The sequence below is a fragment of the Ctenopharyngodon idella genome, chromosome 21 (assembly GCF_019924925.1).
Source record: "Ctenopharyngodon idella isolate HZGC_01 chromosome 21, HZGC01, whole genome shotgun sequence".
In the NCBI taxonomy this organism is placed as follows: domain Eukaryota; kingdom Metazoa; phylum Chordata; class Actinopteri; order Cypriniformes; family Xenocyprididae; genus Ctenopharyngodon; species Ctenopharyngodon idella.
The window spans coordinates 19,923,390-19,950,339 of record NC_067240.1 but is presented as its reverse complement, the minus strand read 5'-3'; the positions used below and the strand labels follow the sequence as shown (position 1 = coordinate 19,950,339).

General features: G+C 36.6%; 2 protein-coding genes and 1 long non-coding RNA gene across 3 annotated transcripts; 2 read left to right on the top strand and 1 right to left on the bottom strand.

The window, feature by feature from the left end:
* The first annotated feature begins 1,034 nt into the window (after positions 1-1,034).
* Positions 1,035-9,833, top strand: pdk3b (pyruvate dehydrogenase kinase, isozyme 3b). The gene is made up of 11 exons (XM_051877044.1): positions 1,035-1,288; positions 3,243-3,384; positions 4,393-4,464; positions 5,869-6,053; positions 6,189-6,278; positions 6,353-6,430; positions 6,534-6,610; positions 8,620-8,721; positions 8,819-8,932; positions 9,009-9,122; positions 9,226-9,833. Exons 1-11 carry the CDS (start codon positions 1,186-1,188, stop codon positions 9,367-9,369), a joined length of 1,221 nt encoding a protein of 406 aa, XP_051733004.1. The 5' UTR covers positions 1,035-1,185; the 3' UTR covers positions 9,370-9,833.
* Positions 9,834-11,272: 1,439 nt separating this feature from the next.
* Positions 11,273-18,109, bottom strand: pcyt1bb (phosphate cytidylyltransferase 1B, choline b). Its single transcript, XM_051877047.1, has 8 exons — positions 17,902-18,109; positions 16,405-16,504; positions 16,179-16,295; positions 15,543-15,694; positions 14,241-14,319; positions 14,009-14,151; positions 13,551-13,739; positions 11,273-12,477 (listed from the first exon to the last, which is right to left on the bottom strand). The coding sequence occupies exons 1-8, from the start codon at positions 18,001-18,003 to the stop codon at positions 12,307-12,309; spliced, it is 1,053 nt and encodes a 350-aa protein (XP_051733007.1). The 5' UTR covers positions 18,004-18,109; the 3' UTR covers positions 11,273-12,306.
* Positions 16,551-24,549, top strand: LOC127503385 (uncharacterized). Its single transcript, XR_007927077.1, has 6 exons — positions 16,551-17,452; positions 20,831-20,905; positions 22,225-22,284; positions 22,401-22,478; positions 23,963-24,064; positions 24,313-24,549. It is a non-coding gene; the product is annotated as an uncharacterized LOC127503385 (long non-coding RNA).
* The last annotated feature ends 2,401 nt before the right edge of the window (positions 24,550-26,950 follow it).

Sequence of the window (26,950 nt, the reverse complement as noted above, 5' to 3'; positions counted from 1 at the left end):
CCTTTAACATTAAACCTACATTTGCTACATTTGACTTTGCTACAAATTCAACTTATTTCATTTATGCATTTGGCAGATATTTTCATCCAAAGCGACTTGCGTTACATTCAAGGTACACATTTTATCAGTTCTTGCTTTCCTTGGTAATCGAACCCATTAACTTGGCATTGCTAGTGCCATGGTTTACTGTTTGAGCTACAGGACGACTCTTTGTTTCCTTTATTAGTAACTCCTAGTATTAACTAATAATTAGTAATTCCTATAATTTATATCTGTGTTCTATGTATACTGTGTTATGTTCTCATTTGTTAACATATTTAGTCTCCAGTCATTTTCATTGTTGCATTATTGATATTTACTTCATGGTTAATTTTGAAATAAGTTTTATTATTTGTATAATTAAATGCACATAATTTGAGTTGCTCTTTACTTTTCGAAGAATACCACTACTTTTGTTGTTTATTCTGGATTTGGTGGCCCAGTAATTGCCTCTATTAATTATCATATAAGTTTCAGTTTATTAACCAAATCAGTGCCAAATGTCACTGATATCAAGTGTTAGTTCATTAAAAGTTGTTTCTTTTTGTGTTCATGCTAAGATCACTGGTTAATTTATAAAAAGAATGTGCAGCTTTTTGTCATAAAAAATGTAAAAAATGATGAGCATAAATTACTAGGTATGCTATTGCTGTGATACTGATGTGCAGCACTTACCTGTGTCTTGTAAGAGTGAAACAATGTACAGTATAGACAGTCTATTCATCAACTGCAGGCTCTATAGACTGTGTGTTGTCTTTAATATATTTTTATATATCTCAAAACCAAAGTGACTAATTATTTATTTATTAACTGATCTCCTATTAATCTGGATGTCCCCGTATACAAGTTAGCACAAAATAGAAGCGTAAAGCAAGAATTTAGAACTAAGCTATATTACATTCCAGTCCCATCCTACAGGCAACAAGTTGTAATCGGCCCTGCAAGTGATAGCACGCGCTGCCGTGTCACGTGACGAGGATCACAAGATTCAGCTCGTTAACAAAGCGCTGCAACAACGCTGTCGCTATAGAAACGAAATGGATCGTAAAGTGTTGAATGAGTAAATTACGACATGCAGTCCTCCTCACGTCGGGAGTGAGCGCGGTACTCGAGCTGTATGGAAGTTGACAGCCCTGTTTCCTAAATATGAAACTGTTAAACTACTTACTGAAAGATGTCACGCACAAAATCGAATATTATTCAAGGTTTTCGCCCTCACCGATGTCAATCAAGCAATTCCTGGATTTTGGTGAGTAATGAAACACTGGGATAAATGCATAGCATTGAGATAAAGAATTTTAATGTAATGGTGTCTCATTTCGAATATATTGTTTTTAATTTCACCACATATTCTGCGTGATAGAATCAACACGTTGACTTTATATACCGTAACGTTACATATATTAACCTTGAATGTTAAGGTCAAGTGAAAGCTAAAGCTCAGCATTGGCACAGCACTGCCATCAGCTGAATAAAAATAGACTCTCCATTACGTATCACTCATAATACCATGAACCTGGTCCAGTTTTGCAAAGGCTAATACGTGCTTTATGAATAGAGTATACATTAGGTACATTGGATCTCTTAATTTCAGAATAAATAAATGCAAACACAACTTGTATCTCAAGAGTCCAATGTGTGGTTTTGTTATGCATGATGTCAAGCATACACTAGTACCAATCAAAAGTTTGGAAAAACAAAAAAATAAAACTTATATTACCTAGTAAATTAAAAACATAATGAATAAAAATCTAATATGTTTTAATTGGGTTTTTTTTATTTTATTTTTGTTTTTAATATAGTTACTTTTTTTTAAACGAATGGCTGGAGTTTGCAGACAATTCACTACCTAATTCCCAATTTTCATATTTTATTTCACTGTTTGGGTGACTACATTATTATTTTAAAATGTGGGAAATAGTTATTATAAAGTTTTGGCTGGTATAGTATATATAATTTATAGAGTTGCATGAAAAAGTATGGGAACCACTTGCAGAATCTGTGAAAATGTGAATAATTTTAACAAAATAAGAGAGATAATAAATGCATTTTTTATTTAGTACTGTCCTGAGTAAGATATTTTACATAAAATATGTTTACATATAGTCCACAAGGCAGAACAATAGTTGAATTTATTAAAATAACCCCATTCAAAAGTTTGGGAACCATTGGTTCTTCTTAATACTGTTACCTGGATGATCTATGACTGTTTTTTTTATTTTGTGATGGTTGTTCATGACTCCCTTGTTTGTTCTGAGCAGTTAAACTGCCCAATGTTCTTCAGAAAAATCCTCCAGGTCCTGCAGATTCTTCAGTTTTCCAGCATCTTTTGCATATTTGAACCCTTTCCAGCAGTGACTGTATGACTTTGAGATCCATCTTTTCACACTGAGGACAATTGAGGGACTCGAACACAGCTATTAAAAAAGGTTCAAACATTCACTGATGCTCCAGAAGAAAACACGATGCATTGAGACCCAGGGGGGTGAAAACTTTTTGAATTTAAAGATCTCAAAATCATACAGTCACTGCTGGAAAGGGTTCAAATATGCAAAAAATCCTTGAAAACTGAAGAATCTGCAGGACTTGAACGATTTTTCTGAAGAACACTGGGCAGTTTAACTGCTCAGGATAAACAAGAGACTCATGAACAACCATCACAAAACAAAAAAACAGTCGTAGATCATTCAGGTAACGACACACAGTATTAAGAACCAATGGTTCACAAACTTTTGAAAGGGGTTATTTTAATAAATTCAGGTATTTTTTTGTCTTGTGGACTATATGTAAATATCTTTATGTAAAATATCTTACTCAGGACAGTACTAAATAAAAAATAACATGCATTTTGTATGATCTCTCTTATTTTGTTAAAATATTCACATTTTCACAGATTCTGCAAATGGTTCCCATACTTTTTCATGCAACTGTATGTTAATATATTTGAGGTGTCACAGTCCTTTTCAGCGCCCTTGATTGGTTAATTGATTGATTGATTGATTGATTGATTGATTATTGTAATTCATGGTCATTATCTTCTTTCTTATTGTTATTATAATGACTTTGCTTTGTTTTTTTAAATCTTTGGCATTAAACAATGGTTGTAATACTGTTGTAGAAGTGCTCACTCATGCATACAGAGACTCAACAGGCGCATCATTGTAAAACAAAGAATAACTTGTTCTTGCTTCTTGTTTGACCAGGCAGGGAAAATGCATGTGAAAAAACCTCCTTCATGTTTCTGCGGAAAGAACTGGCAGTAAGGTTGGCCAATACGATGAGGGAAGTCAACCTGTTGCCCGTCAATCTTCAGAGCCAGCCATCCGTCAAACTGGTGGAGTCCTGGTGAGGAAGGCAGGGCTCAGTGAGGGTCAGGTGTGATAATGAGTGATAATGAAACAGTGACTTTTTTTGGTGTAAAGTTTTCAGAGTGAGTGTTCTGAATACATAAATGACAATAAGTGCATACAAAAAAGCATCCTGAATGTCAGGGATGGGCAACTTCAGTCCTGGAGGGCCAATGTCCTGCAGAGTTTAGCTCCATAAGTCCTGGAATATTACACTGCGTACTATACCGCATACTATTTTTTGAAAATTGTTACAGTAGGCATTATTCCACGATTGATTAATAGTAGTATGCGACATTGTTGTCAAGTGCATGCCGTCCAGTGATCATCTTAAAAATGTTTTAATTCCTTTTTTGTATAAAAATATGTATTAAATATATTAAAAATAAGATGTTAAAAAATGTGTCTCAGACAGAAAAAGCAAAAACAGGTTGAGCACATTGAATTATGGGACAAAGCACATTGTATGATGTTTCAAAGTTGTGAATAAAGCAAAGATTATTGGAATACATTTACAAGAAAATACTATTACAGTCTTTCTACTTCAATTCAAAATTTCACTTTTAATTAAGTGTGTAATTTCTTTGTAATTATTTTTTCAATTTACTAGAAATTTATTAGTGAAAATTGTTTCAAAGTAAATCCCACACCAATTTGTTTTCAGTGTAGTAGTGCAGTGTGCTCTGTCATATTTTGTTTTATTGTAGTCAGTCATCTAAATAATCGGTCTCAAGAGTATACATACCGTAAACTGATAAAATAGTACGATTAGTGTGCTACACTCAAAAAAATAAAGTTTTTTTATTGGCATTGATGGTTCTGTGAAGAACTTTTAACATCCATTGATTCTTTCCATTTCATAAGTTTCTTTTAAGAACTGTACACTGAAAAGTGTTTAGGTTTATTGAGCCTCATATGCCACCTAGTGGTTATGAGAGGAATGACAGAGGAGCCATAAAGTAGGGAAGAGCCAGTGTTATATAATACATGTTTTTTGTGGTATCAGGTACAGCCAGAGCTTTGAAGAGCTGTTAGACTATGAGAAAAGAAGTCCAGAGGATCCCCACACCCTTAATGAGTAAGTCTTCAACCTTTGCAAATCTGCTGTCCTGTTTTTTGTTTGTTTGTTTTTTAGCAAACACAATTTTGCCAGGGAAAGTGTAAATTTTTTCTTGCCTAAAGGTATGTGTATTACATGTGTATTTGTACTAAAAATGCATGTTTAGCACTATTTATTTTACCCAAATACTGTAGTATAATTTAGCATAATAAATCAAACATTTTTATGGATGTTTTCACACTTGGCAGGTTTGGTTCGATTAAAACCAACTGTGGTGCGATAGCTCTGTTAGTGCGGTTCATTTGAATAAGTGTAAACGTAGCCATCCAAACAAACAGACCGAAAACATCCGCTTCCAAAAGAACTCTGGTGCAGTTCGACTGAAATATGAATGCCACATGGATCCCAAGACATCTAAATGAACTAAAAACAGGATGTAATGTCCAGTGTTGGGGAAAGTTCTAAAAGTAATGCGTTACAATATTGCATTACTCACTAAAAAAGGAACTAATTACTTAGTTACTTTTTATGGAAAGTAATGCATTATGTTACTTTGTGTTACTTTTTCTCACCTGGGCTGGGCTTGCTTTTGTTTGTTTTTTAATAACAAACCAAACCAAAAGTCAAATGAATAAGGCTCAGGCTGAAGGAAATGCAAATTCACGCCTGTACAGTAGAGGGCGCAGCTAAAACAAACCTTTCAGCTGTGCTGCCATGGGTTGCTGAAGAATAGGATGCAGGAGAGGAAAGTTCAACACATACTTCAGCAATAAAAATAAAAAAAATGAAACACAATTGTGATGTTTGTCCAAAGTCATTTTTGCTTATTAGTATGGATGAATTGGATCATCGAAGATCAACAGCAAAGACATTGATTAATAAATTGAGATTAAATACATAAAGTATATTTGTGATTTTATAAAAAAAAAGTAATGCATTACTTTACTAGTTACTTGGGGAAAGATTCTGATTACGTAACTCATGTTACTTGTAATGCATTAACATCCCAGCATTGGTGATATCACAGGAAGCGACCCTAAAAAGGACAGAATACTTGTTTTTTCTCGCCTATGTTGCACATTACAGTTCGTTACATTTGTGTGGAATTCCTGCTGCTGTTTTGACACCTTTACACATTTTATAAGCTCTTTGTGATTTCTCAGCTGGTAAAAATACCATCATATGTAAGCACACACAACAAGAGCCCAACACACAGCATTGTTATGGATGTTTGGTAAGTTCTGTCACAAAATATATGTCATAAAAGCCTTTTTTCCCTGTGGTGAATTCTTGGTGTTAAAAATGTTAAGTTAACCAGGTCTAAATGTATCATTTTCTTACCAAACTACAAGTGTGAACACACTCTATGTCTCAATAACTGATGTCCTCCAGTAGTAAAGAACTTGTTATTGCGGGCTTCAGCTTCTTAGAGATCCTGATTAAGATTCGGAACAGGCACAATGACGTGGTGCCCACCATGGCCCAGGGTGTCATCGAATATAAAGAGAAGTTTGGTTTCGACCCCTTCATCAGCAGCAATGTGCAGTACTTCCTTGACCGCTTCTACACCAATCGCATTTCTTTCCGCATGCTCATCAACCAGCACAGTGGGTGACATCACATTTACGTTTGAAAAATGTTGAGTAATTAAATATGACAGAAGAAATGTCCTGATACCGTTTAAAACTGGGGTCACAAGCTACTGAAGTATAGCAATAAGCAGCTCTTTTATTCTGTTGAAGCTCTTCTGTTTGGCAATGCCACTTGTCTTGCACAACCAAAACACATCGGAAGCATCGACCCAGCCTGCAATGTGGCTGAGGTGGTGAGAGGTAAGATAAAAGATACTTAAAATGCACTGATACACAAAATAAACCATTTTGAAGATTCTGATATCTCCTTCCAGATGCATATGAGACAGCAAAGATGCTTTGTGAGCAGTACTACATGACAGCACCTGAACTGAAGATCGGGGAATTCAACTGTGAGAATGTTATCTGTTTCATTGTCTTGATAACATATATCAAAATCATAGTTGCTTTTTAATCTATCTGTGCCTTCTTGTCTTATCTTACTTTATCTGCTAGCCAAAACTCCAAAGAAGCCTATACAGGTGGTCTATGTGCCCTCTCATCTTTTCCACATGCTGTTTGAGCTCTTCAAGGCAAGAGAAATAGACAGTGGGATAAGAAAGAAAACTGGGTAGCCCTTTGCAGTAAGGTTCAATTTGTTAACATTAGTTTATGCATTAGGTACAAACAAACAAATTTTACAGCATACAGCTAATTTATAAATAAATATACTATTATTCATTATTAAATTTTGTGTTTAGTCATACTTTTAAAGAAAACTAAAAAAACTGAATTATTTATTCAAGCATTTTGTACTCAGCCTTTTTTCAAGGTATACTTTCATCAAAAGGAGGGCAAGATATACAGAGTTCTGTCATGAAACTCTAGATGGCACAGACTGTTAGGTCCTTAACTCAATCTGCATGCAATCGCATTGGCTGCATCCAAAATCACATACTTCCCTACTATATAGTAGGCGAAAATTAGTATGTGATGAAAGGAGTATGTCTGAATTCACAGTACAAAGAATAGGCAAAAAGTACCCAGATGACCTATTTCTTCCGGTGAGATAATGAAGTGTGCATACGATAGACACTTTACTATCCCATGAGGCCACTGGAGAGGATTTGTGAATGGCAGTGAAGCGACGTAACTGACGCTGATAGGTCACATGATAATGATTGCATACTACACACACTCATACTATATAGAACATACTTTTTTAGCAGTTGTGAAGTAATTCATCATTCAAAATAAGTACCTGCTCAAGAGAGTATGCGATTTCGGACGCAGCCATTGTTCTCTGTAGTCAAGTCATCTTCATTTATATAGCGTTTTTTACAATACAGATTGTTTCAAAGCAGCTTCACAGTGATAATAGGAAAATTAAAGGGATAGTTCACCGGACGACCGCGCACAGAATGCCAAAGTCGACCCGCGGCAAACGATGCGAGGAGTATTGTAAGCTTAGACGACTCTCGAGGTTCAAACAAATAGGGCTGTGCAACAAACTGAAGCTCCTCTTCTCTTATATCGAAATCCTCAGAAATTTCTCTTTAAAAATTCTCCCTTTAGACTTATAATCTGTGACCGGTGATTTGTTTTGCTCTATCCTCTGCACCTCCGCGTTCATCATTACGTTGTGCGTCAAGTCAAAGGATACTCTTCCGGAAGCTAGCCATCCGAATCTATAAAGTTCCAAATATGGAAATTTCTCCCACAAATGTAGGGCACAGCTGATTGGTTCCTGCTGTATCAGTAGCCAGTGAGCTTGCTGCTTGACTTATAAATACTTGGTCAGCGTGTGCTGTAGCAGTTTGCAGGGCACTTACAGAAAGGGTTTGCAGCGCGCATCCAGTATTCCTGAAATTCAACAGACAAGTGAACGTTCTTCTTATCACTGTGCATTATTGCATTTAATAAAAGAGCAACCATTCACAAGTTTTAAAATAAGCGTCATGTTCTACAGTCCTGCATTCAATGCAGGAGTAAATTACTAAGCATATAAGCAGCAGAAATTACGCTAGTAATATAGTTGCTGTGAGAATAAAGTGACTAAGCATTGTGGATATGAGAACATGTTAAAGTAAAGGCTTTGTGCATGTATACACATTCAACTGGGGCTCACCCTATTTTGCTCTAGACCTCCAGCTACGCCTTCATTATTCGTCCAAGGGCAATGTTTCTACACTGAGTGTACGCAGTGTCATGCGCTTTCATTCATCTATTGTTCCAAATGGCTTTCACGTATACAAATAAGAGGATAGAGAGTTTTGACAATGACAGTTATCAAATGACACTAAATTATTATACTGTTTGTTCTGGTGGATGCTGGGGGTTTCTTTTCTCATCACTTATCTAATCTAATAAAGTATTTTTCATAGATAGTTCATTTTATCTAATGCACTAAATAATGTTAACAAAATGAACCTTATAATGAAGTGTCACGAAAAATTAGCTTATATTTTTAGGTAACGTTTTAAGTGGAATTCAGTAAAGTGTTTCTCAAATTATCACATTTTAGGTGGGCTTTTGTAAGCCATTATTCCTTTTTATTACTATATATCTTTTGGGTAAGTCACTATATTATGTATATGTGCAGAATTCCATGCGGGCAACGGTGGAGCTCTATGAAAACAACAGTGAGAGGCTTCCTCCAGTGAAAGCAATGGTTACTCTGGGAAAAGAAGACCTCTCCATAAAGGTTAAACACATGGCTGTTTTGCAAAACCATTAATGTTAATGGAGACTTATAACACATGCACTTTATTCATTTGATGTTTATGTGTCTGTCTTCTAAGATTAGTGACAACGGTGGGGGTGTCCCCTTACGAAAGATTGATCGTCTCTTCAATTATATGTATTCCACTGCCCCAACACCACGTCTGGACTCCTCTCAAGCTGCTGTCCCACTGGTAAATAGCCATCACACAGCTTACATCTGTGTTTGTATGTGTGGTTTCATGCAACCTGTTTATATTGTCTCTGCAGGCTGGTTTTGGCTATGGACTGCCAATCTCTAGACTCTATGCACGCTACTTTCAGGGAGACTTGAACCTGTACTCGGTTGAAGGGTTCGGGACAGATGCAGTAATTCATCTTAAGGTATTTGCATTGATGTTTCTATCTGTGGGACACTTGGATTACGGTGAGTAATAATATTAGCTTCGACTAGAAGCTAGAAATCGCCTCTCTCCACTTTTTCCAGGCTGTTTCCAGTGAATCTTTTGAGCGTCTTCCAGTCTTCAATAAGTCAGCATGGCGACATTACCAGACGGGTCCTGAGGCTGATGACTGGAGTAACCCGAGTAGTGACCCACGAGATGCATCCACATATAAAGCCAACAGATGACTTTATTATACCTGCTACAGTAACTAGTGATGAGCTGCTTACAGCTGCCAAGCTAATACTGAACACTGCCAGATAAGAAAACTTGATTCTACGCCTTTTTATTACTTGCTTACTGCCACTTTTAACTGTCTGAAAATATGTAGTTAAGTCGTGACTTAAGACTGAGCACTATTTATTCATATTACACATTTAGGTTAAGCATTTAAAAACTTACAGTGTAAACTAAAGTCTCCGTGTAGAGTCAAACGGCAATCCCGGACAAAAACATTTTAATGATTTATAAAAGTTAAATCGCTGTCTGGCCATCTGGGATTTCAGTATGGAGATTTTTTTTGGTAGTATTACAACACACTGTAAGTGTATATTAGCACAGTTTGTTGTTTTCTTTGGCATCTGCTAGGAAGCGGTGACGTGTGAAAGGGATCCTTAAAGGGATAGTGTACCCAAAAATGAAAATTCTGTCATCATTTACTCACCTTTATGTTGTTCTAAACCTGTATGAGTTTCTTTCTTCTGTTGAACACAAAAGAAGATAGTATGAATAATGTTGGCAACCAAACAGGTGACGGTAGCCATTGACTTCCATAGTATTTTGGCTACCGTCAACTGTCTGTTTACCAACCTTCTTCAAAATATCTTCTTTTGTGTTTTATTCATACAGGTTTGGAGCAACATAAGGGTGAGTAAATGATGACAGAATTTTCATTTTTGGGTGAACTATTCCTTTAAAGAGTGAATAGTTTTACATTAGTGAGGGTGTGAAGGACGTTGGAAGAATGTTATGTGGAGAATACAGCAGCTTGTTAGTATGATGTACCATGTGGTATTTTTTAGTCATTTGCTTTACATCATAAATGATTTTAATGCTACAAATTATATAAATAAATTATGATACATACACTACTGTTCAAAAGTTGGGTCAGTAAAATTGTTTAAAGAATTATCAATTTTATTCAGCTTAGACGCATTAAATTGGTCAAAAGTGAAAACATATAATGTTACAAAAGATTTCTATTTCAAATACATGCTGTTCTTTTGAATTTTCTATTTATCAAAGCACAACTGTTTCAGCATCGAAGATACATGTTTCTTGAGCAGCAAATCAGCATATCAGAATGATTTCTGAAGGATCATGTGACTGAAGACTGAAGTAATGATGCTGAAAATTCATCTTTGCCATCACAGGAATAAATTACATTTTAAAATATATTAAAATACAAAACAGTTATTTTTAATTGTAAGCATAATTGGTGAGCATAAGAGACTTCTTTTCAAAAATCTTACTGATCCAAAATGTTTGAATGGTAGTGTAAATTATTATTAAATTAAAGTTACTATCAAATATGTTCATACTACTTAGTGATACTGGCAAAGTAAAGAAATAACAGAAATTGTTTTTTAGTTTCAGCGTTTGGCTAATATATTGTGAATTTCAGTTTCCTGTTTTGCTCAAATATTTTCATTTCAGTGCATCGCTATATATTCTTCTTTTAGAAGAATGCACATAATGCACAGGCACTGATAGCACTTTAATAGATTAATACCCAATTTGTTAGAGAATGTGACACATGACTGGGGTTGTAACTATACTCTATAGCAGTCGATAACAATGGTTTGCATGTGTAACTGAGAGCAATGTTTCAAGAATGCCTCTCAATACTGGCTTTTTAATGCGGTTATTTTGCACTAGTTTCAAAATATTAATGTATTTGCACTGTAGACATATTGTCAGTATCCATCTATCAAAACTGTCAGCAATTAATATTGTCATAATATTGTGTAATATGTAATTAGTATTTTTATGTTCCTTAAATTATTGTGTCATGCCATATTTTGTAATGTGCTTCTTAGCTCATGTTAAACCTAACTTAATCAGTTTATTAAAACACTGTAATACATTAGATCAATGGTACACCCTTTATTTCATTTAGAACAACATCCCAGCTAATGGAACATTCTCAGAACTGTTCTCTCCAAGTTATGAACAAACATTCTTCCAGTAACGTTAATAGAATGTTTGGTCTTTAATAATGTTCTCAAAACATTAGCATAAAACATTATTAAACATCTTTCACGGAAAGTTTTTTTCCTGAAACATTTTATTTGGATGTTCACCTAACATTTTTTAAATGTTAGTACTTGTTTCAGAATGTTCAGAGAACATTCGAAAGTAACATTCCCATAATGTTTGCAAAATGAAATGTTCCCTTAACGTTCACATAACCAAGGAAAAACATTTTTTTATAATGGACATTTTGCACATTCAGAGAACATTCAGAAATAACGTTTTTATAACATTAGCAAAACGTTCTTAGATCATGTTGTTAGTTGGGTTAGTGTTTAATAAAATACATAATTCATAAATATGTTTTATTTATTTGTTCACACCAAAGACGATAACTACAACCATAAAGTTTTACTAATCACTCTAAATTTGTGAGAATAGCGACGTCTACGTCACAGCTATAATGATAATGACACGGAGGAATGATATTGTTAAAATGTTTTTTTTTTTCAGCTGATGAATGCTAAAACATTGAGAGAGCGTCAGAATCCACCCGTCTTTAAAGAGATTGAGCTTTTAAAGCAGCAGACGACATAACTGTAGTGCTGACTTATAATAAACAGAATGTTATGGTCCCTTGGTGTGAATGCTAATATAGTTATAGTTATACTTATCTTTCTTGGGGTGAACGCACCTTTATTCAAACGTGACAGACAAGTTATGAAGTGCCCAGTTCTGTGTTTAAGTGGTAATACAAATCATGGCTTTTTAATTTTTATGAGGTCAGTCTGGATCTTTGAGCAGCATGCTATTGTAGATCTCAATTATGAAACATTTTGGTGCACAAAATATAGTAAACAGAACGAGAAGGTGCCTGCTCAAATGTGCAGGAGGTAGAGCCAGAGTCCATCTATTTCTCCCCCTCGTCACCCTCACTGCTGCTGACGGAGGCTCTTTTGGGTGGCGGTGAACGGAAGTGGGGACCAGTGGGTGACGGGCGATGTAGAGCGTCCTCTGGTGGGACTGGAGCTGGGCGACGTACTTGGAGACTGATAGGGAGACAGAGCCTGGAGAACACGGCCACTCCGCTCCTGGATCATGTGCTACAGAGCGCAAAAGAAATCAATTTGAAAAATGCTAAATAACACTGTACGTTTGAGTTTTGTTAATATCTTTCACATGTAAATATGAGTTTTCGAAGTAGTAAATAAAATAAAGGTTAATTTAGTATGTTTTACAAGAAAATACTCTTCCACTACACTGCAAAAATGTTCTTATCTCAGTATTTTTGTCTTGGTTTTCAATGAAAACATCTACTGATACTTTTACTTCAGAAGCAATTTGAGAGTAGAGATTTGTGGCAAACAGTGCGGGGCCGAGAGCCATGGGAACGGAGCGATAGCAAGTGCTAATGAGCATCACCTGTGCGCAACACCGGTCTCGAGTCCCATGGAGGAGCTCCGAAAGTATAAAAGGAGGAGTGATGACAGTGAAGGACGAGAGAGGACCAGGCCTGGACTTTATGTTGTTGTTTTAGTTTACGCGGTAGTCGTCCCTGAGGGGCTGCCGCTTTACTTTCGTTTTGTTGTTTATTTTGTGATTGAAGTTTTATGTTCACCGGTTCCTGGGTTCCCGCAACAATGTAACGAAGGTTAACGGCTCAGTAAGGAAGGAGGTGGGAGCTGGCACGCGTTCAATGTAAAACTTTAATCACAAAATAAACAAACAACTAAACGAAAGTAAAGCAGCCGTGCCAGGTCCTCTCTCGTCATTTACTGTCATCAATCCTCCTTTTATCCTTCCGGAGCTCCTCCATTGGATTCGAGACTGGTGTGGCGCATAGGTGACACTCATCAGCACTCACGCCACCGGCTTCGTTCCGTTCCCACAGCTCTTGGCCCTGCCCTGCTTGCCAAAATATTAAGTCTTGTTTTCTAAAAAAGTATCAATTTATGTTTCAGAAAACAAGACTTTATTTCTTACGTCATTTTCCTTCTCAAGTAAATGTATCTTGATTTAAGAATGTTTTGTTATTTGTACTAGAAAACAAGAGAAAAATACTAAATAAGGAATTTTTTGCACTGTACAAAATACTTTTAATCCAGTGTGTCACATGCCATTTACTAGCAATTTCTGAGTGAAAATTGTTTCTAAACCACTTTTTTTTTCAGTGTACCCAGGCTTTATCTGGACCGAACAGCTCCAGGAAGTTTCCGATGAACTCGCGAGATTTCTCCTCCCATTTGTAGATGAGGTCGTGGCTCTTCTCTTCAACACGGTGCACTAAATGTTTGGACTTCTCCTCCACCGTCCTCACCTTCTCCTTCATTCTGTCCACCTGCTCTTGCAGACGATATTTCTTTTCCTGTCAATCAAAACAGTTGGAAACTTGTAAATCCCATCTTCATTTCCTCTTCCTCATATCATACCAAACACATATGGTTTCATTTCTTCCACTGAACACTGAAGGAAATATTTTGCATATTGTGGAATGACCTGGCTCTTTTCTGTACCATAAAACCAAATGGGAGCTGGCGATGTGCTCCAAAGATCATACAAAGTACCATAAAAGTAGTTAATGCCACTTTTCCATTATATTCCAAGTGTTCTGAAGCCATACAATTTCTTTCTTACATTGATGAAGCCCACGTTGAGTTCCCGTGCTGTGTATCCTCTCTGCAGGTTACGCCTGACATAGACGTCATAGTCTCGAACAATGCGTGTGATGAGATCAGAGGTAGAGATCCCCTCCGTTCTTTGAGTAGCCACAAACATTCCTTACAGACCATGCAGAAGAAGTTTATTTTTATGAGTCCTTTGACTCCGTTCTATAATTGTGCAGTTTGGTTGGTGTTAAAGTCTTTACCTGCTTCTTTGATATGTTTATAGACATCTTCTGATCCAGCAGAGCTGTATGGGATATCATCATGTGCCACAAAGTCAATCTGAGGACAACAGGAAAATAAATAAATAGGTATGACACCATGACATAGGATTCCTATTCTCGAATGAAAATGAAATTAGCTGTTTTATTTTCTATTTTATTTTCTAGGGTCTTGCAACCCTGTTAACAAAGTTTCAGACACAATACAGTTTAAATATAGTTAAAAACCCTGATTTTGCAAGTGTATTGCAAAACATTAATTTAAAAAATAAATATTGTGTAAATATAATAATACTGTAAAAATAAAAAACTGTACCAAATGTTTAACAGGCAAGGTTATTAACTGAACATTAACTGAAATTAAATATATTAACTAAACATAATTACTAAAACTTCAAGTAAAATTAAAATGAAAACATTATATAAAATAAGTATATAATACATATAATATATTTTATATAAAAATATATGCTGTCAGGTGCTGATTAGGCGAACGATTACGAAGGAATACAAAAGGAGTCTTTAATAGTAAATTCCACTAGAATCACAGGGAAGAAACTCAAGAAATACGCTTAACATAAACAATTCCGGACCATGAAACAGGGCTTTATGCTGCTTTTATGTGCTCTCGGAATTATCGAAAAATACGAGTTTGCTCAGTTAAAAGTTGCACATGAACGCCTTCTGATGTCGAAACTTTAATGCTATACACTCGTAATCAAGACTTCAGAAGTAGGAATTATCAAATTTCCTATAGCACGTGAAGGCAGTATAAATACAAGGGAGCATAATAAACTGAACAGAAACAGGTGCGTAGAACTAATTAACAATGAAGAAAACGAACTAGGGAACACAGGCAAACCAGAACAGGGAAAAAAGAACCGAAACACAATGAAACTAAACTAAAACAGAATATACATGTTGCATTAGCAGCTTGCTACTATTTGGGACAACAAATGTTGGTTTTTAGTAACTAATAAACTTATATTAATGTAATTTCTTTGATTAGTTTTTCTTACAATAACTTATAATGGTTGAGCATGACAAATACAGTCAACAGAATAACTTGTGTAAAAATTGAGATAATGGAATTAAATCATTTACTTGTCCTCTCATCCAAATTGTGTTAGTTCTTGGATGTCAAGATTTTAAAGAATGTTATATATGTTAATAGGATAAAAGTTACGTGGTAACAGGGTTGCACGCAAAATGGCCATGGTTAAATAACACACTTTATGTAATCAAAATTTTTGTTTTACTACAATAAACTGAATATTAATTTACCCTGTGTTTTTTAAGGAATTCAGGAGTGAGGGTCCAGGGAGCATCACGGACCACCTCGTCCACATAACGACAGTGTATAAGGGCTTCATATCGCTCGTCCTCCGTCATCACTGTGTAGCCTTTATACTTATGCGTCAGGGCATCACTGCACACTGACAGAGATACATACTAGGTATGGAGCAGTCATCAGACATGGTTTAAGATAATGAAAAAAAAATATTCAACACAAATAAACCTTTGGCTTTTCCAAATTTTGGACACTTTTGAGGCTAATAGACCTTAGCCAAGGTAGCGCCATGTTTAATCTTTGACAAAAATGAAAACGAGGCTGTGAGGGATAAAATACAGTGCGTTCAATGGATTGTACTGTTGTTTAACAACATACCAATTGTTCAGCTGATGAAACTTCTTTCTGAAAAGAAAAAAAATCTTTCAGTAGACAAAAACTCCATAAAACACTTGTGAAGGTTGCGAGTTGTGAAAATTACATGATCTAGGAGCTTTATACAGTACGTGCCATTGTAAAGACTGTATTTCAGCCTCAAGTCTCATTTCCATCTGGGTTAAATTCAATGTGGCGTCTAACCTGATGTGTAGGTTTTGATGCAAAACTAAACAAGAGTCTGTGTGACTCACCACCAACAATCAGTTGTGTGTTTGGGAACAAATTCTTGGCCTGCATCAGAGCCCGGGCATGACCCGAATGGAAGAGGTCAAAGATTCCATCAGCATATACTCGCACGGGCCGATGAGCTGCACAAAAACAAATACATACTTAGAGTGCAATTTGGATTCACCAATTTGTACGAAAATATTTTATCTTACACTTATCTGTATCACTACACTTGACTGTTTCTCTCACCTGGAGTGCCACGGCGTGCCTGGGCTAAATTCACTTTGTCTTGTGGGGTGTCCGAGGCACTGCCTGATTGTTTAGCAAAAATGGCTGGTTCTCTTAGAGCCTATCAGAGAAATATTGGCATTATAAAAAATTATTGGAATCAAGTCCTGTAAAGCACATGAAGCTGTCAAAATTTACAATAATTACAGTAATAAGGTGATTTTTCTTTCCTTAATAAGGGGCCGTTTACACAACACAGTTTTCAACGTAAAACTTTTTGTGCGTTTATTTACACGACAACGGCATTTTGGGGGCCTGAAAAAACAAACTTTTGAAAACAGCTTTCAAAGTGCAAGTTTTTGAAAACAATACTATTATTGTCTCCATGTAAACTACAAAAACGTGAATTTTTGAAAATGGTAACGTCATGCGCATGTGTATTACATGTTCAGTCTATAGGCGCCTAGTGTTTCTTTACAATATGACATCGCCAACTACTGGTCTGGCATGAATACAGTGTTTTTAGTTGTTTTCGTGAATCCGTGTGAGATCATTTTGACAGTGTTGTCGTTTGTAAATGAAAATGCAAAGGAAAAATCTTGTCATGTTTAATAAGAGACGCTGAGCATAGGTGCTCTGTAAATATGCAGGTGTTCAATAAACGTGCATGAATGAGTGTGTGCACTAACTCCCAATAATCTATGATGTTGTAATTGCCCTTTAAACCATCAGCTGTTCAGGAGGGAACCCCCGTTTAGAGATAGATATAATCACACCACACCACTGCTTGATGAATCGAATGGTGGATATGAACTATGAGCTGTATATAAAATAAATAATGATTGCTGTGACTGCAGTAAAAGAAGAAGGCGTCAGGCTTGGAATCTGTACCATGTACTCAGATAACAAACTCCATAGGTTATGTAAGAGAAATACCAATGAGGAAAGTCACGTGCTGCTCTTTTGGTTACTTGTTATTTCCGTCAAATGGATTTGCAGTGTATTTCAAAGGCTTAATTCGTAAAATTCATACATTTCTCCATATAAAGTGGATACATATTTTACTACAGTAAGTTATTTTCTTCATGGTTAAGAATATTGGTTACACTTTATTTCGATGGTCCACCCTAGATATTCTACTAACTACAAGTAACTTGTCAACTACATGTCAACTAACTCTCATTAGGGTATTAGTGGACTGTAGTAAACTGTTAGTAGACTGTTAGGTTAGGGTTAGGTGTGAGGGTTCGGGTTAGTAGAATAAGTTGACATAGCTGCAAACTTAGTTTGTGGACCATCAAAATAAAGTGTTAGCAGATTTTAAGTAGACAGTCTACTAACACTCTAATGAGAGTTAGTTGACATGTAGTTGCAAAGTTACTTATAGTTAACAGAATTTCTAAAGTGGACCATTACCAGAATATTTTAGAGAGGGCAGAAACAGGCCCGAATCAGAGCCAAACAGATGCTGCATGGTCAAATTATGAATTTATAATATTACTAGATGTTCAAACTAACCTTAATAGGTGGCCGTATGCGTTTCTGCTGTTGCTGTGCTTGAACTCCTCCTCGAGCAGCACGACCATTAGCACGGGATCCGTTTCGCCTTCTTTTCGCCATGGTAGAGATTTTAGTTTACCCTCTTTTGGCTTTGCACTGGTTGCACTCACCAGATATTTGACAAGCCTTTGCTTTTACTCCTGTGATACTGTGTACTGATAACTGGCCAGTCACACTGACCCTTGTGACGAGGCAAAGGAGCAAAGGTTGATTTTCGTGCGACTTTAATACTTTGAAAGCTCAATCAAATGTATTATTTAAAAAAAATATTGTGTGCTTCCTATTTGTCCTTGTGAATCTGTTTATTTACTAGAAGCATCTCGACAACTTCTGCACATGGGAGTGTCAAAAATAATATCACAGTTAGATATACTGGTCACACTTTATGTCTTTATGTACTCGCATAAAAAAAATAATTGTTAGGTACAATGTACTTATTGTGTTCATGTTGTATTACAAAACACTTTTGATGCTGTTGTGTGCTGTTGGTACTAAAAAATAGTTTAACTGCATATTTGTGCACACCCTTTTATAATTGGGCATGTGGCTGTATTCATTTAACTAATAATCAAGCTCATTTGAAATTGTACACCTGTCTTTACTTGAAGTAACTCCAAATAAATCTCAGCTGCTCTTGTAAGATTTTTTCCAAAATTGATGAGAAGGTGAAGAGAAAACTTGTCAGGAAGGTTTTTAAGAGGCCTACAGCAACACTAAAAGAGTTGCAGCTCTTTCTGGCAAGTACTGGTTGCTTCCTACACGTGACGACTATCTCCCGTATTCTTCATCTCTCTGGGCAATGAGACGCAAGCCTTTTCTGACTAAAACAACACCAATGCCCAGTTAAACTTTGCAAAAACATATATCCAGTCTCCCAAAACCATGTGGAAAAATGTGTTATGGTCTGATGAGTCCAAGATTGAACTTTTTGACCAAAATTGTAAAACATTTGGCACAAAAACAGCACAGCACATCAGCAAAAGAACACCACGGTGAAGCATAGTGGTGGAAGCATAATGCTTTGGGGCTGCTTTTCTTCGACTGGAACTGGAGTTTAGTGAATGTGGAGGGAATCATGTATAGCTCCCAGTACCAGTCAATTTTGGCACAGAACCATCTGGCATCTGCTAGAAAACTAAAAAAAAGAAAAAAAAAAAAGAGAGAACTTTCACCTTACAGCATGATAATTATCCAAAACACACATCTAAATAAACAAAAAAATGACTTCAGCAAAGAAAGACTCATCTTTTGAAATGGCCCAGCCAGAGCCCAGATCTGAATCCTATGGCGCTTTTCCACTGCTTGGTACGACTTGGCTCGACACGGCTCAGCTCGCTTTACTTTGGCTTGGTTTGCGTTACCACTGCAGTTTAGTACCACTTCAAAGTGGGTGGGATTATAGACTTATCATTATAGTTGTGCCGCATCTACTGGCGTTTGGTTTGGTGTGCCCATGGACCGTTGGCTGAACGTCTGATTCGTATGGCACACTTATCTGGAAACACTTCAGGAGTTTCGAAGTTGTCATCTGGTTGGTTGAATTCTACAGGATGTCCGGGAGACATGTGTGTTGCGCCCCTAAACCTGACGCGGAACAAAACGGACTGTGATTGGTTGCGTTACATGTCAGTCAAAAGTCTTCTTGGGTGGTCCTTGGCCAATGAAAGCTGCGACAGAGTCCAGAACTTCTGCCATCATTCTGAAGGTCTGGCTATACGAGACTAGGTGTCTCGTGTCACAAATCCAATGATGCTGGTAGTGACATTTTTCTCTCTGACCAATCAGTGATCTGCAATGTTTATACGTGACATTTTAATATCGGTACGACTCGCTTGGAACCTCAACCAAGGTGGTACTATTTAAAGTGAGCCATACCGAGCTGTACCATGCAGTGGAAAAGTGCCAAAAGTGAGCCGTACCGAGCCATACCATGCAGCGGAAAAGTGCCACTATAGAAGATCTGTGAGCAGACCTGAAGAGGGCCGTGCACAGGAGATGCACGGCTCAATATGAAAACATTCCCAAGTCAAGATGTACCAAGCTGATAGACTCCTGTCAAAACAAACTGAGTGCTTTAACAGAATCAAAGGGTGCTTCAACTAAGTATTAGTTCAGGGGTGTGCACACTCATCCAGTTAGTTATTCCAAGTTTTTTGTTTTTATTTATTTATTTTCTCTGAAATGTGTCACTTTGGTTTTCAGTGGCATTACATAGGTTGTATTTTTTACATTACATGTGCAAAAGGATTTTGATAGAATTTTTCTTTGTTTCATTTTGTTACATTACATAAACCAGTTGTTTTTACAGGGGTGTGTAGACTTTTCTTTTTATATCCACTGTACAGTATATGCAAAACCTTACCCACTGGGTTGTGGTAGGCCAACCTATTAATCACCCAGCATGCTTGTTATCTTGAGGATAAAAAAGTTGCAGAATGATTATTTGTACTACTTTGTATTTGTAATTATCTTTATTAAAGAAATACAGGTTGTAAATATTTGATGTACCTCCTAGTATCTTTTATTCACTGCAAAACTTCCATTTATAAGAATTTACTTCATACTGCAGGTACTTTGCAAACAGGGAAATGTTTGCCTTGCCTCTTTTTCCATTTATTTGCCTTTGGTGGCCCTGCCTGCATCATAGTTTCCTTTATACTGGTGCATCTTGCATTGCATTCCTTTAGTTGTGAAGCCTGTCAATCCTGTCAACCTTTTGGTGTAAAAATAGATTAGAAAATATGAAGTATGTTCACATTTTTTAGGTTGGAGACAAAAAAGGTGTGATCATTATTTTCAGTAGTCAGACTTTTGTAGTCACCTGTGGAAGTATACTGTATATTCTATACAATTTGGGCTTATTTTTCATCTGGATTTTTTACTTCAGTGTGGAGTAGATGGATGTCTGGAAATTCACATTGTCAAGTCTTCTTTTCACCATGCTGAGCCCAGGGACAAAAAGGTGATATGAAATTTTGCTGTGATAAAACAAAAGAAAGCTGTGCATTATTGACTTCTTTATAGATTTGGTTGGCAATAACTTTTGTAATAACTTAATTGTCAAGCCTACATAACAGTAATACACTAGACATCAAATATGACTATAAAATATTTAATTAAATGTATGAATAGTACTTAAAAATATATGAATAGTTTTGCATTATGTATCAAAATATCAAACCAAGTGGTATTTATTGTAAAGAAAGATATCATAAGAACACCTTTCAAACAAATCATTATAAAAAATATTTGTTTCAGATCCTAAACATTGGATATATTGTACAAAATGTTTAATCACTTAAGTGACTTACGTGTCCAAAAACTATTAATCACATTTTTATGTGACTTTTAATTAATAAAATGTATTATAATGATCTTTCAAGCATTAGGCCTATATAATGTAATAATGTTTGTTCATATTATTAATCAATGTTATTATAAGGTGTTAACCTTCAGTGTAATTTAATGTATTACTAATAAATTCATCCTAGTAAATGGGATATTTTTCCACCAATCAGAATGAATGCTTCGCACTACGTAACAAATATCTATACAACCTAACGATCGAGGACTGATCACGTTTAAAACGCAGCTAAGCTAGTCATATCGTTACTTAGAGAAAATCAGGAACATCAAGAACAGCAACATTACAAGATATTTCAATGGTATGTAAGTTTGCAACTATCTATGGCTATCAAGTGTTTACAAACTTAAAGAATTTGTAGAGGCTTAAGATCTGGCAAAGATGTCCGACCGGAGAAAAACAAAATGGAGATGAGCATGCTAGTGGCAACAAGAGCAGAAATATAAACAAAATTTAAAATAGTTAATCTTAACAGTCAGTATGAACTATCTACAATTTGATTTAGTTTTTAAATATCTGTGTACAATTTTTTTGAAACATCTCAAAAAGCTGTACAGAGGCTGTAGTTGTGCTTCATGCTAGCAAGTGACGCAGCAGTTTCACCATTACATTTCCTCTCCCCTGTAGTATATAAAGGTTATAGCACTGTTATAATGTCAGAAAGTATTAATAGTCTCTTTCATTAGTTTGGATTCATAAAGATTAAACAGAGATTTTAACTTGCAAATCTAAAATTAAACAACAATCAAATTTACAGCTGAATTTGTTTGGAATGCAAACATACTAGCATTGCAGAACAGGCACAAAGTCTCGTAAAGACTACATTGCTCTTGAAGTGAAAATCCTTTGTGCTTCATATATTTGGCATGAAAATACAATTAATTATATACATAATAATATCCTTTTTTTTTTTTTAGGGCAACACATGCTGCAATTTCTCCTGGTTGTGTCCAACTCTCATTGCTTGGAAACTTAAGGTAGTCAGTTTTATCCAAACTATTCATTAATTAAACATCGGAAAAAAAAAAAAAAAAAAAAAATCTAAGTTTTATTTTGCATATATCCATACCTTGTGTTTTATTATCCTGTCCAGTGTGTGGTAAACTGTGATGGTCGAGATGGACAAGTGGTGTCATTTCCCAATCCTTTCCATTTCATCAGTCAACCAACTGTAGGTCATAATAATTCACTCAACCTGATATTGCTCAGATGTATTAATTAAGCAATTTGGTTTGAGAGGTCATTCTATATTGTGAATAAGGTCATGGGTAAACTTTTTTTTTTTGCATGATATGTGACTACACATACACTATATTGCCAAAAGTTTTGGGACGCCTGCCTTTACGTGCACATGAACTTTAATGACATCCCATTCTTAATCTGTAGGGTTTAATATGGGGTTGGCCCACCCTTTGCAGCTATAATAGCTTCAACTCTTCTGGGAAGGCTTTCCACAAGGTTTAGGAGTGTGTTTATGGGAATTTTTGACCATTCTTCTAGAAGCGCATTTGTGAGGTCAGGCAGTGATGTTGGCGAGAAGGCCTGGCTCGCAGTCTCCGCTCTAATTAATCCCAAAGGTGTTCTGTTGGGTTGAGGTCAGGACTCTGTGCAGGCCAGTCAAGTTCCTCCACACCAAACTCGCTCATCCATGTCTTTATGGACCTTGCTTTGTGCACTGGTGCCAGTCATGTTGGAACAGGAAGGGGCCATCCTCAAACTGTTCCCACAAAGTTGGGAGCATGAAATTGTCCAAAATGTCTTGGTATGCTGAAGCATTAAGAGTTCCTTTCACTGGAACTAAGGGGCCAAGCCCAACCCCTGAAAAACAACCCCACACCATAATCCCCCCTCCACCAAACTTTACACTTGGCACAATGTAGTCAGGCAAGTACCATTCTCCTGGCAACCACCAAACCCAGACTCGTCCATGGGATTGCCAGACAGAGAAGCGTGATTCGTCACTCCAGAGAACACGTCTCCACTGCTCTAGAGTCCAGTGGCGGCGTGCTTTACACCACTGCATCCGACGCTTTGCATTGCACTTGGTGATGTAAGGCTTGGATGCAGCTGCTCGGCCATGGAAACTCATTCCATGAAGCTCTCTACGCACTGTTCTTGAGCTAATCTGAAGGCCACATGAAGTTTGGAGGTCTGTAGCTATTGACTCTGCGGAAAGTTGGCGATTTCTGTGCACTGTGCGCCTCAGCATGCACTGACCCCGCTCTGTGATTTTACGTGGCCTACCACTTCGTGGCTGAGTTGCTGTTGTTCCCAATTGCTTCCACTTTGGTATGATACCACTAACAGTTGACCATGAAATATTTAGTAGTGAGGAAATTTCACAAATGGACTTATTGCACAGGTGGCAACCTATCATGGTACCACGCTTGAATTCACTGAGCTCCTGAGAGTGACCCATTCTTTCACAAATGTTTGTAGAAACAGTCTGCATGCCTAGGTGCTTGATTTTATACACCTGTGGCCATGGAAGTGATTGGAACACCTGAATTCAATGTTTTGGAGGGGTTTCCCAATACTTTTGGCAATATAGTGTATCACAGCATGGCCTTCAAGCGCTTTAAAACCGACAAAAAAAGTATTTAAATTAAATAAATGTGCTGTTTTGCTGATCAGTACCAACATAATTTGTTTCAGGTTTCTGTTCAATGCTTGGAGAATCCAGAGGGTGAAGATGGAATAGTGGTGTCTGATAATAAATCATTTCCCATTCATTTCCAGTACAACATTCAACCAAAGGTATGTCATGATAATTCACTCAGCCTTTCATGATTGATTCATTTGTAATGTATAGATGTTATGCTTTCATGTGATTTAAAGGATTTACAAGCTTGACCTAAGATTATAGTTGTAATTGTGCTGTTATAAGGGTAAAAAAGTGTGGAAAAAGTGATTGGCAAGCATAAAACTGACAGTTTAAATGAAAGTATGGTTAGAAGCAGCTTAAGTGTTGTTTTACATATTACAACCAACATAATGTGTTTCAGGTTTCTGTTCAATGCCTGGATAATCCAGGGGGTGAAGATGGAGTAACAGTGATTGGCCATGAATCATTTCCAAGGCTCTTGTCACATCTCTCAAGTAGACAACCTTGATAAAGATGCTGATGTTCAGTAATTATTCATTTACATATACTTGTAAAAAGTGTATAAATGTATATGTAATTGAAAATGTAAAAATGTATATTGTTTTATAATATCAATTAAATGCAATTACCCTGCCTCCTTGATTGTTGTTTATTTTAGATGCCTTTTTTCAAGGACACAAAGAACTGTGTTTCTGCTCTTACAAGGACATCAGCCATCTTGGTTGAGTTTACTTGAGATCAAAGACATGAAGAGGTGTACAGCTTGCGCTTACTCTTCATTTAATTTCATACACTAACTACAAGTAACTTTGCAAGACTGTTAGGTCAGGGTTTGGTGTTAGCGTTAGTAAGATAAGTTGAAATGCAAAGTTACTTATAATCAGCAGAATGTCTGTGAGCATTAAAATAAAGTGTTAGCAGACATGACACAGACTATTAATTTTCTAATGACTGGTGCCACTGTGTGTGGCTGTAGCAAGCACATGACAAAGGAGATTCAGAGAAATAGTCTTAAATCGTAAATCCAAGGAGAAACTAAGTAGAACACAACTACATTAAATCGTAGACAAGACTGAACAAAGAACTGAGAGGAACTAAGGGCTTAAAGGGTTAGTTCACCCAAAAATGAAAATTCTGTCATTCGTTCATCTTTGGAACACAAATTAAGATATATTTGATGAAGACTGCAACACAACTACCACTTTCATGGCCCAGAAAGGTAGTGAAGATATTGTTAAAATAGTCCATGTGACTACAGTGGTTCAACCTTAATGTTGTGTTGCAGTCTATCGTGGTCAGAAGGCTCACAGATTTCATCAAAAATATTTTAATTTGGATTCTGAAGATGAATAAAGGTCTTACGGGTTTGGAGCGACATGAGGGTGAGTAATTAATGGCAGAATTTTCATTTTTGGGTGAACTAATCCTTTAATGCTGCGTTCCAGACGAAGTTGGACCTGGGAATATCCCAAATTAAATGTCCCACTTCAGATGTCATGTTCACATGTTGCCATGACAAAATGAGAGCATATTGTGTTTTGTGTCAATTATAGCAAAAACAGAATAAAAATAACATAAAATCACTTTGAAAAAAACTTAAGAAGAGCAAAAATGAAGATGTCATTACATAAATTCAATGTATAATGTTAAAGTTTTGCTGATTGGAAGCAGGACTTGCTGACATCTTGGAAGTGACATAAAATGATGCATTTCGCTGAGGTTGGGGTTGATCGATGTACCCCGAGTTTACATGCTGAATGTCCGACTTTGAGTGACATTCGATATGTTATATTTCCTAGAAGGAGGTGGGAAAAATCAAAATCCAAAATCTGTCTGGAATGCAGCATAAGTACACAGAGTGAGGTAATTAACTGGAACAGAATCAGGTGCGTGTTTAATGAGAAACCTTGGAAACTAATAACGACCAGGAACACAGGCAAAACGGGAACAAGGAAAACAAAACCAAAACACAATGAGACTAAACATTACCCTGACAACTGGTAGTTTGCATGTACAACCCAAATTCCGGAAATGTTGGGACATTTTTTCAATTTGAATAAAATGAAAACTAAAAGACTTTCAAATCACATGAGCCAATATTTTATTCACAATAGAACATAGATAACATAACAAATGTTTAAACGGAGAAATTTTACACTTGTATCCACTAAATGAGCTCATTTCAAATTTGATGCCTGCTACAGGTCTCAAAAAAGTTGAAACGGGGACAACAGATGGCTGAAAAAGCTGGGAGAACATCTATCAACTAATTAAGTTAATTGATCGCAGGTCTGTAACATGATTAGCTATAAAAGAGATGTCTTAGAGAGGCAGAGTCTCTCAGAAGTAAAGATGGGCAGAGCTGTGAAAGATTACTTAAAAAGATTGTGGAATACTTTAAAAACAATGTTCCTCAATGTCAAATTGCAAAGGCTTTGGAAATCTCATCATCTACAGTGCATAACCTTTATTGGATCCCCGTGGTCTTCGGGCCCTCAGACGACACTGCATCACTCATCGGCATGATTGTGTCAATGACATTACTAAATGGGCCCAGGAATATTTCCAGAAACCACTGTCGGTAAACACAATCCGCCGTGCCATCTGCAGATGCCAACTAAAGCTCTATCATGCAAAAAGGAAGCCATATGTGAACATGGTCCAGAAGTGCCGTCATGTCCTGTGGGCCAAGGCTCATTTAAAATGGACTGTTTCAAAGTGGATAAGTGTTCTATGGTCAGACGAGTCCAAATTTGACATTCTTGTTAGAAATCACGGATGCTAAAGAGGAGGGAGACCTTCCAGCGTGTTATCATCATTCAGTTCTAAAGCCAGCATCTCTGATGATATGGGGGTGCATAAGTGCATACAGTATGGGCAGCTTGCATGTTTTGGAAGGCACTATGAATGTTGAAAGTTATATAAAGGTTTTAGAGCAACATATGCTCCCCTCCAGATGACATCTATTTCAGGTAAGGCCTTGTGTATTTCAGCAGGACAATGCAAAACCACATACTGCAGCTATTACAACAGCATGG

Excerpts from the sequence above, each read along its gene's own strand:
- pdk3b (XM_051877044.1), top strand. The coding sequence starts at position 1,186 with ATGAAACTGTTAAACTACTTACTGAAAGATGTCACGCACAAAATCGAA. Across the intron at positions 3,385-4,392 it reads GTCAAACTGGTGGAGTCCTG|GTACAGCCAGAGCTTTGAAG; the intron begins GTGAGGAAGGCA and ends TTGTGGTATCAG. Across the intron at positions 6,431-6,533 it reads GAAGATCGGGGAATTCAACT|CCAAAACTCCAAAGAAGCCT; the intron begins GTGAGAATGTTA and ends TTTATCTGCTAG.
- pcyt1bb (XM_051877047.1), bottom strand. The coding sequence starts at position 18,003 with ATGGCGAAAAGAAGGCGAAACGGATCCCGTGCTAATGGTCGTGCTGCT. Across the intron at positions 16,296-16,404 it reads GGCACGCCGTGGCACTCCAG|CTCATCGGCCCGTGCGAGTA; the intron begins GTGAGAGAAACA and ends GTTTTTGTGCAG. Across the intron at positions 14,152-14,240 it reads TAAACATATCAAAGAAGCAG|GAATGTTTGTGGCTACTCAA; the intron begins GTAAAGACTTTA and ends ATGGTCTGTAAG.